This window comes from Phlebotomus papatasi, chromosome 1 (assembly GCF_024763615.1).
Source record: "Phlebotomus papatasi isolate M1 chromosome 1, Ppap_2.1, whole genome shotgun sequence".
Classification (NCBI taxonomy): Eukaryota; Metazoa; Arthropoda; class Insecta; order Diptera; family Psychodidae; genus Phlebotomus; species Phlebotomus papatasi.
This window is the reverse complement of record NC_077222.1, coordinates 13,797,733-13,816,552: the sequence shown is the minus strand read 5'-3', so window position 1 is coordinate 13,816,552 and position 18,820 is coordinate 13,797,733. Positions and strand designations below refer to the sequence as shown.

The 18,820-nt window shown below is 33.2% G+C and overlaps 1 protein-coding gene across 2 annotated transcripts in view; it reads right to left on the bottom strand.

The window, feature by feature from the left end:
* LOC129800048 (cell adhesion molecule DSCAM) overlaps positions 1–16,915 on the bottom strand; it is a 113,327-nt gene extending 96,412 nt beyond the window's left edge. The window contains exon 1 of one of the 2 annotated variants that reach the window (XR_008751578.1): positions 15,858–16,915. Coding sequence is in view for 1 of the 2 variants with exons in the window: in XM_055844407.1 (XP_055700382.1) it covers positions 15,858–15,951 (94 nt within the window). In the remaining variant the exon portion in view is untranslated. The remainder of the gene's footprint in view (positions 1–15,857) is intronic. The other variant, XM_055844407.1, reaches the window with a different exon arrangement.
* Between the last annotated feature and the right edge of the window lie 1,905 nt (positions 16,916–18,820).

Sequence of the window (18,820 nt, the reverse complement as noted above, 5' to 3'; positions counted from 1 at the left end):
ATTTAGAGATTATTCTCTATATCTTGAAGTTTTTGGGTATACTGAGAAAAAATCATTGGTGTTCTCTCTCTCTTCATCTTCTGCTTACCTTCTTCTCCTATATCACCAATTTTCAACTTCCGTGTGTATCTTTCAGCATATAATACGTATACATATCGTCACTTCGATTAGCGAGTGTCGTAATAACTTTCTCAGTGCTTTTCTGTTTTTAATATAATTGTAACAAGCATAAATATTTCTATATTCACAGCAATGTTTTAAAAAGAATTTTCTATTCGAAAAATTTTGAAGTACCTTTAACAAAAAAAATCAAAATAATTCAGCAAGCCTTAAACACTTTTTTTAAAACAAAAATCAACTCTATGCATATTCAAAAACAAAAATTAAATGGGAATAAAAATCTTAGATGAACTAAATGTTTCAAGATTTACAAATTAACGTTTTAATCTTTGATAGAGCCATACTTTGACAAGAATTTTCGAATTTGACACTTGAATTTGTCCATCTATTCATCCGCTATAAGCTTTATAGGCTAAATGGTTAGAGAAATCGACTTGGAATCATCAAGGACCCCCCCCCCCCCACAAATCAAACTTCTTGTATAATTAATGTGATCTTCCTATGGCGCCGGTCATTTTTTAAACTTTTTGAGACTATTTAAACGATTTAAACCATTTTGATAAAATAATCAACACAGAACTCTTTTTTTTGGGACTAAAAGCACAACCAACTAGGGCTTATTACTCAATGCACTGCATGAGTCGTATACTGAACTTTTCATATATCAACTAAGGTTTTCATGACCATGTCACATATAAGATTAATATTAAGATTAATACTTTCTGAACTGCGAGAATGGCAAAAAAAGATAGCAAGTGTTTTACCATGCCTCTCTCTCGCGCTTCGCTCGAAAACTGACCGAATCACAGTTGGCACGCATGGAAAATTGCTCGAATTGATTTTAATACGATTCAGAAAGAAATTAATACGTACAGTAATATCTTACTCATCGTATTAATCCACTAGAGTGTACTCTTTCTAGCACACGTTATTTTCCATTTGAAATTTTGCATGCTATATACCTCTCCTTCCAGCTTTTCTTAATATTAATATTAATCTTATATGTAACACCACGGTCAGACTACAGCACTTATATCACCGTATGTTGTCGGTGCCGTTAACGACGACTGAGAAGATGTATCTCTCGACAACAGGGGCATCTCGCCATTTCATTTTTCCATACGTTTTTGCAGAGTGGCACTGAAGACTAACGGCAAGTTTTTTCCTAAAGAGAATTGACTTATCAGTCTGATACATTTCGAAATCATGTATTAAAAGCTATCTAAAAATATATCTTACATAATATTCGCCGAAATAATACAAGAACTACATGCAAATTTGTTTAAGTCGTGGTGCAATATCTGGAAAAATTTGCTTCACTTAAAGCTAATTTACACTTTAAATAGCTTCACTTTTTATTAGGCTTTATGGGCGCCTGCTCGACAAGGTTAAAACTTCATTTTAAATATAAGCAATATTCGTCTTCAGAACTACGTTTAGGTATATCTTGCCCATTTACGGATCAAGTCAATATTAAGCGAACTGTCCTACATCAACTCCCCTACCTTACATATTACAGGAGACAAAGAACGTGACATTCCGAGAAGCCCTATCCCAGCCTGTTATCTTTCGAACGCGATACATCGCTTATTAAACAATTCAGAGACTTCCATGTTTTTTTCGGTTTTGGCTCCAACTTTTAGGAAGACTCTCCCTAAATTCGGTAAAATCTGTAGGAAAACATTTCTTCCACAGATTAAATTTGACTTTCTCCAAATTTGTGAAATGGTTAAACAGAGTAACAAAAGCTCTTACGATACTTAAGCCTAGCTCTTGATTCTCTGTGATCATGAAAAAAATTCTTTGGTTTTGAATGAACCTTACACCAGATATATGGGCTTCCGACTTAAGGCTTAGCCATACGGCTTAACTGGTATAATTTCTTATCAGTCAAAAGTTTTTAGATAAATTTAACTTAGGATTGGATTATTACGGCTCCATTCCATACTATGCTAAGTCGACTTAACTTTATATTACTCAGAGATATGTTGTTCCTGAGACCGAGATTTACAACTGGTGAAAATTTGTTGGTCATCCGATGTTCGGGTAACGAAATATTTCAGACTTTCGAAAAAAATTTACACGGGCAGCATAGAAAATTGCCGACTTCAAATGGCTCTCCCGAAAAGTTGTCATTCTGAGATAGCATAGTATGGAATGGAACCGTCAAAATGATCTAATAGATTCTGAAAAGCCAATAAAATCGGTTGCCTTTTAGGATTTTGAGACCTTCGGGTACTGGGCTATACCTCTGGTCTGAAGACCGCTATATGGCTTAACTGCTCAAATTTCTAATCAATCAACTTGAACAAAAATTAACTTGGGATTGGATTATTAAGGGAAAATGACCTATTAGATTGTGAAAAAGCAATAAAAATGATCGTTATTTAGGACTTCAATGCCATTAAAAATTTGGCTAAACCTCTAGTCTGAAGACTGTTTTAGATTAGAAGTTTAACCCAGTTCCTAAAGGTCTCGAAATTCTAAATAATAAGCAAACTTTTGTAGCTTTTCAAAATCTTGTCCATCAGTCCTTAATATCCAAGCCTATGCCAAAATGTTCCTTCAACCATTGACTGATAAGAAATTAGAGAAGGCAAACTACATAGTCACATCAGACTAGAGTCCGTATTAGGACCTGGGGTGGAATGATAACTTTTTGACACTATCGAATCGATAGTATCGATAAATCTATATCCGTTAGAATAAATGAATGTCGACCTTTTACGGATTGTTGGGCCATTCATTGTGACATTCTTAAAAAATGAGACTGTTGATAAACATCTATATTAGTTACACGAAGTGCAGCTATCGTTGAAAAATTTCTGAATCGACAATCGATAATATGGAAAATAAGTTATCATGTCACCCCTGGGCTTGCACATCTCTGAGGATTAGCTAAGGACCAGTTTAGTGTAACTATAATCCAAATGATGATTAAAGTATATTTCTAAGCCATAAGATTTTTAAGCCTTAAAGCCTCAATAGATTGGGAGCGATCTTCATTAACTCTTTCGTCTCCTTTGGGACTCTGGATACCCATGGAAAAAATAATTTTTTTAGACTATTTAGAATCGATAAAATTCCTATTCTTGTGGATGATTACAAACTATAAGGATGTCCAAATCTAGGATATTTTTTGCAGGATCCCAATTAACTCCTGAGCTAAGATATTCTTGATCAAAAATCGTGAATTTTCGATTTTCTGCTTCCTTGCAGATATTGTGACTTTTTTGATATTTCTAGACCCGAATAAGGAAAAACCTCTCGGGGCCAATAAGTATGATAACTAACAATTACAGATTACATAAATTCGAAAAACAATTTTTTCATAAATTTTCAAAAAACTTGTTCAAAATTGATGGGAATTCTCGTCCGCACAAATCTTGAAATAAAATGTAAGGTTATCCCGCCAATGTTCGCGATTTGCTTTTTGACAACAAACTTGCAAGAAAATTCCAAGCGGGAGCAAAATTTTTGTCAATATGGCCGATAATTTTGACATTTGGCAGCGAGGGAGATTGCTTTCGGGGAAGTTTTTCCTATTCTTCCAGATTTTGGTGAATTCTGATTGTCCAGGAAGTGTTTTTTTAGCTCTTGAGAAAGCTTAATGTGTCTGCAATAACATCCTGTTGAGAGAAATGTGTGTTAAAGTGCTATTCTGTGAAATATTTTGAGGAATCTGTTGGCAAGCAGGAGCTGGGTGTCCTTTTCAGCACTTTCTGGACATCCCACAAGATACTGGTCAATAATTCTTCTTGTTTTAGTGATCAACATTGTAAAGGAGTCATTTGACATGCAAAAATAATTCACAAAATTGATATTATTGGCTTTTGGAAAATTGAAGTTTGTCTCCTTTTCGTTCTTTTGGGGACGAGAGTTCCCATGAGTTTTCCAATTTCCCAGAGGCGGAGAAAATTCTTTCTCTACAAAAGTATCATATTTGACCACTAAGACTTACAATAAAGTGAGTTTTACTGAAATTCGTTCGCTGGATATGTTGTGGTCCGGAAAGAGTTAAAAATTGCCTTTTTGAAGAGAATTGCCTGAAGACGACGTCTGATTAAAATTACTCTGAATATGATGAGGCCTATGTAGTTTTGTCAAGTTCTTTAGATATCTCTTTACTCTCTTCACGTTTAGGGATAAAGTTTCTCTGTCGGACTGCTCTTTAGGCATCTTGTTAGGATAAGATAGGGTAATTTGGAATCATATCTAATTTGGAACTTTGAGATTTCCTAATAGATTTAGATGGTAAAAGGAAAAAATAACGAAGAAGTGCTCTCGAATGTAAAGTCTTGTACTTCTTCGTGATTTTCTTTTTCTTTTTGGCCATCTGAAACAGTGAGAAAATCTCAAAATTCCAAAATAGGCATTATTCCGAATTACTCCATTTTAATCTACTGAGTAAGCGTAGGCGGTATCGTTAAAAACAATGACAACATGTTTAGTGTGCGGGACATTTATCACTTATGTATTTTACTACTGAAACGAGGTTATCCTTGTGAGCACTTCATTCATATACGCCACTGTCTAACATTTTTTTCTATTTTCTTGTTTTTTTTTTTCAAAATTAAGCACTCTAAAGGCTGTAGATGAATCATTTCTCAACCGATTGAAATAAGTTTGGATTCATTTGAAAGGTCTTTAAATTCTAGTTAAGATTAAACCGTTTTCAATTACTTATAAAACGGTAGATTGATCTTTATTCCAAAAATTTGATCTATAAGTCACTTGATTACTCAGGAATTTCCACGGTAATGTACTCAAGTTGTGTATAAAAAATACTTTTGACATTGAAAAAAATTTCACGTTTTAATACGTTAAAATGTTTATACGACACTGGGTGATGCAAGCGACCACTATATATATGGAAAAAGCATTTTACCCCTACATTGCCAATCATATCACAAATTTTGTAGATTCTTTCCGTGTATTGTGTAGATTTTTTTTCAACATACTTCGTACACTTCATTTCTAGATTTCATGTCGTAGTTTTGTGTTGTTTATTCTTTTTCTTCACAATATCGCTTTTTCCCTCCTTCTTTTTTTGGCCACTCTCAGAACTTTACTCTCTCTCTCTCTCTCTTTCTGTTTTTCTTGATCAATAGCCAAATGTTTTCTTATTCTGCCTCACTCTTTCACCAAAATAAATCCATAGCATAAGGATTTTACACATAAGATAAAAAAAATTTGTTTCATCCTCAAGAAATGGCATTTTTATTGGACCTTTTTCTATAGGTTCCCTTTTTTTCTTTTTCTTCTGCCAAGCCCATTATACCATCATCGACAAGAGTGGTTAAAGTTATAGTTTATTGCAAGAAAATGTCCAATTGATACTAATTTATCAATTAGAAAATCAATTTAATGGTACATTTTCAGCTTAGACTGCTTAAGGCATTGAAATATTTTATCATTCATGTATATCATTAATTGATGAAAATTAACATAGTCACATCGTATATTTTTGTTGTAGTGCGCTATTGGAAATTCATCGAGAAACTATTTGCGAAAAAAAGAAGAGGGAATGAGCGAAAAGAAATAATTGCGCCTTCATTTTATGTTTTTATATTGTTTATTTGCTATATATCATGATTACCACGAGGAATTTCAGAATGACCAACTTAGACCTTTCCCTTATGCATCATTATCCCGTAGATTATGCTAAATTTGTCTAGCTGTCAAAAATGACAGCATACTTTCCAAAAAAAGAATGATTAGCAATCTAACCAAATACAACATAAATTATTTCGTTTCTTCTTCTTTTATACATAACAGCAATTCGCACAAAGTTTTTGCTCTTGAACTTTATTTTTTTTTTATTAGCAAATCTTCCTATTGCGAAAGTGACTTTGGGGTAGACATAGCAAACGCACAATGCGATAAATGCGTAGATTATGTCAAAAAAATTCAGTTAAAACCCCATTAAGAGGCAATTTCCTAGAAAGAAAAAAAAAGAAAAACACCGAATTGACTGACAAAACACTCCAATAGCCTCTCATCCAATTTCTCAATTACAACGCCGTCACTCATTAGGCTTGTCCGATTTTCGAGCCACAATTCTACTGTTTGTGTGTATTGTCTTATCAGTTGTTTTAGATTCGCATAAGTTCGGTTTTTTTTTATATTCATCACACCAAGAGCATCTAATGTCTAGACGCACTAGACACACAAATCATCAGAAAATGACTCAATACGACATGGTAGACTTATGATAAAAATCAATGTTCAATTGATTGAACCCATCAAAATTAGATCGTAGTTTACGCAATTTCAAAACACTGTCATCACGCCAGATAGAGGGTATAGAAACTGTCAAACATTGAATGATCTTACATCACACCAAGTTAAATTACTTTCACTTTTGAGGAAATATGAGCAAAACTTATCAATGCTTTACACATTATTGAATATAATCGTTTGCCGATTTGGCTTTGATCAATTTCATTTGCGGTATCATGGTTGACATAACCTCAATGTACACAAGGTGCGTCAAAAGTTCCAGGACAAAATATTCTGCTATAGCTGTTGAGACCAGGGTATGAATTCTGAGATAGTGAGTTTTTCACGTGAGAAATTCACGGCTTTGAGATCACCTTTACTAAGCATTTTGTCAGGCTTTCGCAAAAACTTTCATCTAAATTCTTAGATGCTGTAAGTGTTTCACGTGACATTTTTTGTGAAAGCTTCATCAAATGCTTACAGGGAACGATCTAAAAACCGTGAGTTTCTCACGTGAAAAACTCACGAATCTCAGAATTCATATCCAGGGGTGGAATGATAACTTTTCGACACTATCGAATCGATAGTATCGATAAAGCTATATCTGTTAGATTAAGCGAATGTCGACTTTTTACGCATTCCTAAGCCATTCATTGTCACATTTTTAAAAGAATGTGACAGCTAATAAATATGTATATTTCTTACAGGAAGTGCAGATATCGCTTAAAGTTTCCAGAATCGGCAGTTGATAGTATCGAAAATAAGTTATCATGTCACCCCAGATTTTACAGATATAGGCTTTACAGTAATTCATGATTTAGTAATACCGGCCATCGCCATCTTAGCGTTGGTAACCATATCAGAGCGTATACGGTGGAAAACCTCATTTGCATATTGTAGCAATATATGCTACACTGATCCACACCGGAAGATGATGGAGTGCCCTCCATCGCTAGCCTCCCGGTGTAAAGCCCCTATGGCCCATAGAGAGAGTTAGAATAGCTGTCTAGGTATACCTAGAATTGCAAGCTACTACTAGTCCGTTTCTATAGAAACGGACTAGTAGTAGCTTGCAATTCTATCCCTTCATGTTTGTGCCCTCACAGAAAGGCAGTTGTAGAGGACAACCCGATTGATAAATAGCTTGCTCGAGAACTCGTTCGAGTTACCTCTCGGAATCAAGATTCCCTGTACCTTTGACGAAGATATAACAGTCAAAAGTGAAGCTAAAGTATCGTAATCGTCGCCTCCCGAATGTAATCAAAGAGAAAAGAAACGTAACCGCTCTCATACAGAGAACCGATAGAAGATCACAGCCCACCAAGATAGTACCATGTCTTTAGATGTGATTACGGACATTCAAAGTACAGACGTACATTTCTAACACAATTTCCAGTTCCAGGCGTTACACTTAGTAATGCATTGGATGACACTGACTTTAACCATTACCCTACTTATGGCCATTTTTATTAAATAATTAATTTTATAGTAACTAGAATGTCATTTAAACCTGATACCTGATACTGATTTTATTATTGAATGCCAAAAAAAAAGTTTGCAAGTATTTGATCTTGCCTCCCACTCATATATTCCAGCTACAAATATTGACATACAAAGTTGGCAGACATGAAAACTACTTGAAAACTGCCCGAAACACAGTTGACACGCATGGAGAATTGCTAGAACGTCTGCTCACAGTGGTGTTACATATGAGATAATACAGGGAGTTCCGCTTTGAAAGAATTTTTCAGGACCGAGAAAATCCCGCGAATTAAATCCAGTGACAGAGTAAAATTACATATCTGCAGGAGATATCTTTTTAGCTTATTTTCAAGTATTTTCAACGGTTCATAAGAAATGTATTTCAAATTCACCACATGAAAAATATTTGCATACATTTAGGGGCATTTCAAAAATTATTTTTATAAATGAGATCCCAATAGTAGGCAATTCATATCAAATTCTTTCAGTCCGTTTTCTCTCAAGCCGGAACTTCCTGTATTAAGTGTAAGACGGAAAGAGAAGTGTATAGTATGCAAAATATCAAATGGAAAATCACGTGTGTTAGAAAGAGTACACTCTAGTGGAGTAATATGATCAGTAAAGGCGTCTACACATTGGGAGCAATTTTCGTCAAAAATTGCGTTTTTGACAGAAATTTGACGTTTCCCCCTACAACGGCTCAGGGAATTTCCTTCAAAAAAGCAATTTTTGACAAAAATTGCTCCCAATGTGTAGAGGCCATAAGATATTACAGTTCGCAGTTCGTTATTAACTATTTTCTTAACCATATTTCAGGCACTTTGAGCAATTTTCCATGAGTGCCAACTGTGATTCGGTCAGTTTTTGAGTGATGAAATGTGTGAGAGAGAGGCAAGATTAAACACTTGCTATCTTTTTTGCCATTCTCGCAGTTCATAGAGTATTAATCTTATATGAGACACCACAGTCAAGTGGTTTATGTAATAATTAATATGAACAGTAATATCTTACTGATCGTATTACTCCTACAGACCTATTTTGTGCAAAAAATTCTAGGGTGATCGGAAACTAATCACTCTTATCATCCAATTCGTGACAATATCACATAATAAGATTAAGATTAATACTTTCTGAACTGCGAGATTTCGGAATTCTAAATTTTAAAAGGAAATGTCACAGTTTTTGACAATTCTTCGTGTCAGTGTTACCAACCTAGAGACCAAACGGTAAGTGATCTTGCTTTCTGGTGTTCAGTGACCTCCTATATCTTCCGGACAACCATTTTTTTGTTTATTTCGAAAAAGATTCCAACAATTTATTTCATTTACGGGTATGAAACGCAGTTTAGGAAAACCTTTCGTTAAGATCGAATGATCAAAAATTTAAACCTAAAACAGATTAGTCCTGAAACTTTCGAAATACCCTATTTATTTATTATTGACTGTCTTAACATTGCCCCTAATTAATCAATAAATGATCAAGACTATAGATAGAAAATTTATTAGTAAGGAATTATCGCAAATATAAAATAAAATTCAGTGCATTAGGTATGATTTAACCCATAATAGAGAGGTTCTTGGACTGTGCAGTGCTCGCAAAATTATCAAATGTATAGAGCAAACTCCAATAAATTAAGTCAAATGATTGTATAACATTCAGTGTAAATTTGTTGAACTTTTAAACACACAAACAACAGTGGTTATTTACATAAGTTTAAAACAATTTTTTTTTTATTTCAACTCGAATACATTGGCAGATTTTGCATCACAAAATGGAAAAATATACATCTTGTGAAAATTATACCCAATATTGTTGCAAAAACGAACAGTAATGGAGCGTAGAAAAACGTTTGTAAAAAAAAAATTGTTAATAAAATCTTAGAAAATATATTCTGAAATGACAATTAAATTGGTTGTTTTATAGTTAAATTTTTGTTTTTTGTTGTTGCTATTGCTCTTAAACATTAGAAACATTGTGCAATTTTATATTGCTTCATCTATTGAACCACCTCATTTCACTCCTCTGTGAAACGTATCATTTAATTGTTTTATATTCAAAGAAGAGAGAGAGAAAGAAGACTTGCGCGGGGGAAAGATCATGACTTGAGTTGAGAGAGACGCCTTCCACATTCGAAAATGCATTAGTATAGGGAATATTTTTTCCACTTGATTAGATAAGAACTACGTTGTATATTTTAGCCGTATTTTATGACTTTGCATTAGAAAGTTCAAGGTAAAATCTAAGTCATTTCCTATCTCGCTCTCACAGTGGAGGCAGTATAATAAAATTTAAACTTGACTTAACTCAAGTTCGTGACCAAAGCTTGAAGATCATTGACGAAACAACAAAAAAAGAAGAAGAAATAGGCATTATATATACAAATTTATTGCTATCTAGCGGTGCTTATAATTGTGAAAGGAACCCCAATTACTCATCTAGGGCATCAATTTCATCTTGAAACCATGAAGGAGGATGCTAAAGCACAGAAGTGTTCTAATTTCATTCCACATGATTGATCACGTACAATAAATCTATTTTACTATTTATTTAAGATTTTTCTTGTGGCATGAACAACTTGGATTTTTGTGATAACAATTAGAGAAAAAAACATAGAATTTCATCACTTTTATTTTTGCTCTTTTCTGCTTACTTTTAGTCACACGATTTTCTCTGCTCAAATACACCATGAAGATTTTTTTCCTTATACTTTTACTATTATCTAATAACTTTTGCTAAGCTTGTGGCATTTCATTTTCAATTGTCTTCTTCACCATGTTGACACTTATACACTCAACCAGAAAAAAAACTTCTCACACACTTTAAATATTGAAAGATCCGGAAAAAAAAGATTTTTTTTTTAATGATTGAAAAATTCCTATGATGGACGCGAGAAACAAATATTGATATTTTAATTTTCCAGCTGGATAAATTTCTATCGAGTGTATTTATACATTTAAACGTCATCTAGTCAATAATTTGTTTACATTACGAAAAGAAATTCTATTACTCAAAAAAGATTGTGAGAACTATCAAGAAACTACAAAATCATAGATAATTCAACAATTAAAAAACCAAGAGCGAAACTAAATTGAAATATCACAAGCATTTTTACTGATCAAGAATCCACAATAAGCCGTAAATATTCTAATGAAATGTAATAGTTTTAGAATTAGTTTCACTTTTATTTCAATTTTATTGATTTATAAACAACGTGAAACGTACTGCATTAGTGTCTATACTCTTTGATATATTAAATGCGTACATCTATTTTTAATGGTATATTTTTTTCCAAGGTCAGGTAATTGAATACCTTTTACATAATTTATGTTATTTAAACTTTAAACAAATAGTCTATACATTTTAGAGTTAGTATTACTTGGCTTATTTTGACGGGAATTGATTATTTACAATTGAATTTTATTAAATAATAAAAAATATAATAACAATATCAATCGTAAATGTTAGGCATTATGAATGTCTTGACTTTTGTGGTTAACATCTAGCTCAAACTATTCAGAATCGGGTAAATAGCTAAATGCGTTTCTACGGTCTGGTTTATACGTTTCTTGGATGAAATTTAACAATTTCCGTTAATAAATTAAAAAAATAAAGAGAAAAGTTATATTTTTTGAACTTCAAAAACTTAAAAAAAAAATTAAAAAACTCTTAAAAACTGATATAACCAATAAGATTTGGAAGGATAATTTAAGTTTAAAAAACTTGAAGAATATGAGAACAAGATAGAGGTGAAGAAAACTTTAAAGAATTGACATTAAAGTTAGGCAAAATCCTTGAAAAAAAATTCTTGTAAATTAAAATAAATATAATTTCTAAACTTTCAAATCTTTAGAACAAACCTTTTATTTAGATAAAAAAAAATAACATTATTTCGTATAAAGTTATAATAGTCGGTATTCTTTCTAATAATAATCTTAATGTTTTAAATTTCATAGGTTGATTTTTGTTACAACGTTTAAATTTGGGAATTTTTGAATTACCTTTAAAACTTTGGGGGAAAAAAGTTATAAAATTTCCAAAAGGTTTTTTTCTTTTAAAATTGATAAATTGATGACACTGCCTATTCTCTTAAATTTCGAACTTGCTAAATTCATATCCTTAGCCTGATATTTTCAAAAAATATATATTTATAGAGTAAATAAGAGAAAATCTAAAATTCTAGAGTAAACTTTTTAAAATAAAGTTTAAAAACAATCGCAAAAAACTAAGAATTAGAATCACATAGAACTTCTGCCAATAGATTTGGCCGGTTGACGATAATAAACTGTAAAGGTACATTTTACTAAAGTATATTTTAGAAGCCGGTTATAACTTCGATTTCTCATAAAATAAAAATCATACAAGAATGCCAAAAATTATAAACTTCCTGTTATTTTTTGAATCCTTCGGTTCCATAACTGATAGAAAATATTGGCATTGAATAAATGAGCAGTAAAAAGTTAAAATAGATCAGTAACAAAAAAAATTTGAAACAGTGATATTATCGTCCAAATTTTGGCAAAGGGAAAATAAGGGGCTTTTCACTCTATATGGAAATATTTTAAATGTTAAATAATATAAATTAGGCCCATTTTTGTAAAGATTTAAGTTTTTTACCGACCATAATTAGATATTTTACTGCTCATTTTTAATTTTTTACTGCCCATTTAGAATTTTTTACTGATCGTTTGTTTTTTGCCGAAAATATTTAGCAGCTAATAGAAAATATATTTTGTTTCCTGTTTTGAGATAAATCTATTTGATGTGAATGAAACGTTACTGAAACGGAAGATTTTTCGAAGGGTTTTTTGAAAAACAAGTCCTAATATTTTCATTTGCAAAAAGTTTAAATTAAAATTTGTAATAATATTGCTTAGTATGACTTTGACACCCACCTGTTCGTAAGCATCTTTTAATTATAGCGCTTAATGATGAATTCATTGATCCTGTAGATCGGTAAAAACCATCCTTAAGTGTTAGAATTAAAGAAAATCTTATGTACGGCAAGGTGGCATAGTCATCCGCATCTACGGTATATGATCTATTAGTATTTTGAGTATTAACGCTGATAAAGAAGATTTTTTAACCATTAAAGATGGCACTCTACATAAATGCTTTAAGGTTTTATAAGGCGATTTAAACAAAAATATGTAAGAATCACACGTAAAAAAAAAACACGAAAAACGTGCTTTTTGACCTTCTACTGAAATTTTTAGGTAAGTTTGTGATACACGAGGTTTCAGTAGGATAGTAACACTATTTAGCGTCATGCTCCGTTTATTGCCACCTTGAAGAAATTTATAACTGGTTCATTATCGCTTCATTTGGTAATTACAAATTTAAAATGCTTGATCAGTATTAGGTGAAATTCTTAATAATCTAACCTAATCTGTTATAATCCTACAAAAATTTTATATCTTTCTGATAGGGATTGGGCAAAATTTCCCGAAATGGTCCTCGAGATTCTATAATTGTAACCATCTGCTTGATATCGAAAAGTCCAAATAATGAAAAATCTTGAAAGATTTAATTATTAAAAACCACCGTGGCCTTCGTTAAACCTTTTGGCATCTTATACAACACATTAAATAATAGAACTTTTTTTTTAAAAAAAGAACTTAAGGGAAAGCGAAAGCTCCCGCGAAAGCTGATCCAAGCTCTCGTGGGGTGGAATATTGGTATGATCAAGCCAAAAAGGACTGTCAATTCAAGGAAAATTAAAGATATCCTTCTGAAAGTTTACAAATTTGACTTTCTATTTCTCGAAAATGCCTTAACCGATCTTAATAAAATTAGGCTCGAAGTCGACGTATGATTTAAGGTTTAGATTTCACACTTTATTGAAATCAAAACAAAAGTTATTACGTTTGCTTATACCTATTCGATGGTATAGGTCTTACTCGTGGCAAAAGGTTGGACCGTGTTTTGCCGATTGTCTTTACAATATTACATTAGACTCGGACTCATACGAATGATTGTAGTTCTATTCTAGAATCGGAAGCTTTTCTTTGAATTTCGTGGACAAAAGGATGGAGATTAACTTGTCGAGAAAAAGAACAGGCTTTCTTCTGGATGTAGCCAGGATCGGAGAACATAGAGAGCGCTCAATCACTTGAGGAATGGTGCGGCACGATCAATGAATAACAGGGAAAAATGGAATTTCTTGGACAGTGATAGGGGAATGTAAGCATGATTCGTACACAGTGAACCTTCACTGTACGCGATTTTTCTCTTTGAAAACTATGCAAATTTTCTGTTTGGTTTCAAAGAGCTAGTTTGTCATTTCTGAACTATAATACGGGCATCAGACCTAGGCTTAGTCACATGGCTTAAATTCTCTAATTTCTTATCTGTCAAGATTTTTTTGAAACATGATGGCTTCTTATTAGATTAATAAGGGCAAATGACTTATTAGATTGATATATTGGGTAAAAGGGTCTCTGTCCTAATTTCCAGGATTCCCGTTATTTTATTATCTTGAACAAAGTAACACAATTAATATTGAATATCATTATGAATCTTAGGATCAATTTCACTCAAAACTTTCATGAAACGAATCCTGAATTTAAACTTAAAAACAAACATTTTTCTTAAGCCATGAGATCTGCGAAAATAGGCGTTTCGACAATAATCTCGAAATTCAGAGATTTGAATTACGAATTCCATTGTTATCCGCCGTATTCGATAGATTTGACTTCTGAAGCGACTTCAAAAATTCAGAAACGTAAAGAAGTTTCTCCGTAAACAACGGTCTAATAAATCTATAATTAAGAAGCAATAGCAGTCTTATATGAATTTCAGATGTAAGGCTTAGCCATATGGCTTTATCAATCCAGATTTTTAGGAAAATTATCACTTAAGATTGGACAATATGGGCAATTGAAACATTGAGTTTTGAAAAACTAACTAAGCTTTAGTTCTAAAGCAGGTATTATCCCTCTGCCTAATCTAGGGAATTAGATAGATATTCTGCAGGGATTCCGGTCAAAATCCCGAAATCCAAAATTCCGAATTCTTAAAAGTGCCCTAGGTCCTTGGTTCTTGGATTGCACCCACGCTTGTTGGAGGCAAAGGAACAAGGGATATTTTCTGTGTTTTGTGAAATTATTCCACAGATTATCTTCCGTATAATTTCGTCCCTTTCAGGATTTTGAGCATTTGGGATTTTGGCTTTCGGGATTTTGGTCCTTTCGCGATTTTGGTTATCGGAATTTTGACTGCCACCGATTTTATAGAAGATCCGGAAGAACACTTCCGAAGTAGTTTAAGATTATTCTAGGGGAATTGAGTCAAGTGCGTAAGATTGTCATGCCTTTTACGCGAACTCTGCAGACAACCTATATTAATTCTATTTTTTTTTTAAATTATTAAAATATATTTGCATAGTTCAATTTAAATAGTAGGTGAGATTGTTAAGAATCTCACCTAATAGAATCTTGTTTAGAATTTCGCAATTGTAATTAATTCAATTGGCATCATGTACACAAACTCCCTCTTTTTCAGGGGATTGCAAAAGGGTTAAGGCCCTCGAAATTGAAATCCCTTTGTCCGAAAAAGACTAAATTGCCTCCTTCTCTTACCTTATCCTCTGACCCAATCTCTTGGCAAAAGTGTAAATAAACCGCAGTGGCCAGTGAAGAGGAAATGTGTTTTTTTGAGAGAGAGAAAGAGAGAAAAGCCCCATTAAAATGGGTTTTGCGATAGCCACAAAAGTGCCCAGGCGCACTCTTTTCAACTTTCAATTGCAAATTTTCATTTTGTGCATCCAAGTAGCCCCCACAACTTGACCTCAATTTTTCCGCTTTTCGCATTCTCTGAAAAACGAAACCGCAGTTGGCAACCGTGGGAAGCCCTTCTTGAAAAATCTTTTTTTTTTTTTCTCAAGAGTACTTTTTGGGGTATTTTGCTTGGTTTTTTTTTTTGGTTTTTTTTTCTGTGCGTAGGAGGGATTCGGGGGATAAATATAGAATTTTCTTTTTTGATTGGGAGATTTCGGAGGGTAAGAAGAACTTTAAGTGAGGCAAAGATAGACTCACCTGATAGTGATCCATTTGTGAGGAATAATCCAAATGTAAACACAGCAAAGAGGCGGATGTATGAGAGCGCCATATAAGATGAATTTCTAGTCATTTGGTGCTCTATCCATCAATTTAATTCGCTTTTTGCCACAAAAGCGTCCAATTATGCCCCAACGATGCACTTTCATTTATTTCACAGGCACTAAACAACCACTTCACCAGTTTTTCTTTAATTTTTCTTTTTTTAATTTTTATTTTTTTTTATTTTTTATGGTTTATTTGGAAGATGAATAATAAAAAAAACAGATTTCTTCCTCCTCCAGAGAAGTTGGGGAGAGAAGAAGAAGAAAAATCACGGAAATAGTTTTGATGACTTCTTTTTTTTTCTCGTGCACCGGAGTTGTGGAATCGTCACCGAGTTTCTTCTCCATTCAACTCCTGAGGAGCCAAGATGCGTCTGTGTGCGTTTTGGGAAGAAGTTTCTTGGTTTTATTAGTCAACCATTTCACTCGCACATGCCAAACAGTCCATTGACAGCCCATTGGTGTGAGCGAGACAACAGTATATCACTGAGAAAAACACCGCAAAATATTTTCATCAAACTCATCACACACATACACAAACTCCTTCAAACACCATCGAATGAGCTTTTCCTCATCGATATTGAACGTTTTTCAGCACTTTTCTGCCCACACTGGACTCCCTCACCTCCCAACAGCATCACAGAATAGCCGAGAATGCCTGGTAAATGTGGCAAAATGCTCAGGAAAATGCACAGAAATTGCGATTTGTCGAAACAAAATCACCATGTTTGCTGCCACTGCGTTTTTTTTTCTTTTTTTTCTCTTGTGCTCTCGCGTTTCTGTTTTTCCACCAACAAAGGGCACTTCGTGGCCGGAAAAACCACCAAAAACACCGCACAGTATCACCAGAAACCACCTGACAGGGCACTCAAGTGATCACGAATGGCTGTTCTGGCGGCAGAGATTGATCCTCTTGGGGGATCTTCGCGACAAAAGTTTCTGGCCACGACTGTTCAGCTTCTTCCGGAGAACTAAAAAACACACACAAAGACCTCGCTGAAGTTGCTACAAAACAGAAATCATCGTGGGTATTCAAAATGGTCGTTGCTACACTGTCACGCTTATATATACATAATCCTAAGTAGTAATCATTTTAATTATTTTTTACATTTTTTATGTGGAAATTATCAAATTTGATCAGAAAAATGAGAAAAATTCAAAAGGTATTTTGAGAATTTCAATTTCTGCCTAATCGAGATTTTTTTTAAACAAAATATCTTATTTGCTTGTTGATCAAGATGATTCTATAGATTTAATGAGGTAAAAGTCCTTAAAAATGTTCAATTTTGTCACAGAACGTAATTCACATGCACCGCTTTCTTTTTCGGATAATTAGGACAAAATATTCTTTTTATTAGAATGAAATTTTCTTTTTATTTTGTTGGATGATTGCATATGTTCGTGGGCCAACCAAAGGCAAATTTCAACAGCTAAATTTTTCGGAAATATGGTTTATGGTTTATATTGCTCCTTGGAAATTACAAGGGACCAACTCAATCTGAGCCATTTTTCAGGAGACAGCATGAAAGATTCAACTTTGTATAAATAATTATCTCAATTAAGTATGTTAATAAAAACAATTTAATTCTTTTCTATTTGTATGAGCATTATTATAAACATCGAAACATACATATTTTCACCTTTCAAATATGTTTTTTTATGAGTTAGCTCTTTGTCATTCTAAATGATGCGCAAATTTTCATGAAATTAGAATGACAAGGGATCAATTTGCTTGAGTTAGTCCCTTGTTTTACAAAAATTTGAACGATAAATCTATTTTGTGCCCCTTGACTTCAAACAAAACCGCGGAAGCAATCATAAAGAGTAAAATTTTGAAAAACTTTTCTAATAACAAAATTTATTGACTCATATCATCTGAAATTTTATTAAATTCTCTGTCTAAGTGCATTAAAACCTCAAAATCGCCAAAAAGTGAGTTGGCCCCTTGTAATTTCCAAGGAGCGATATGGACTATTTGTTATAGGAACTCAAAGGGTATAATTTGTGAAAGAAACTTTTTTTTGGACACATCACTTTTTTTTATTCATCGACTTTTGCAAGAATTTTGAAATGTTAAACGCAAGGAAAAAATTACAGAAATCTTTCTATTCCATTTTCTGGACAAACTGATGAAGATATCGACTTGGAATGTTCTGAATTTCCCCCCATAAGTTGATCCAAGGAATCCAAATGTCACTTCAATTTCATCCCCACGTGTATCCTTCCCCTCCAGAAACCACTCTTTTAGGTGTATCTCAAGAAATAGACCATTGATGCATTTCATTTTTGGATATGTTTTAGAGAGTGTCCTAGCGGACATTTCATCCATACATCTCAATGACGTCCGACCTCTTCTTCTTACACGTGCTAATAATCTGGTTAGAAGAGCAGAATTTCTTCTAATCAATTTTCTGACAAAAGTGACAAAGTTAGCGCCTTTGATTGTTCTAAGTACCCCCCAAAAGTCAATCTAAGGAATCGAAATAACACACGCATTTGCCTCTCATCCCATTTCTTGTTCTCCAGAAACCACTCTTTTAGGAATATGTCAAAAAATAAACCATCGATCCTTTCAATTTTTGGATATGTTTTTGACATGGCCAAGGCGGACATTTCAACCTCAGACACGAATATCATCCATAAATTTCTTTTTGGAATTTAGAAGGTAAGTATTTAAACATTTGTAGTAGTGAATTTTAGCATAAAAAAATCACTTAACCAAATAAAAATTTATCAAACTTGTGAAAAAATTAAAGATTCTATCAAATAAAGCATATTCTGTCTAAATCCGTAGAAAATACACTCTCTTACGCAGTCTATTCATTGGGCTTGGAAATTTGAAGAAAAAATTTCTGGATGATATTGGTGTCTGAGGACGAAATGTTCGCCTTGGCCATA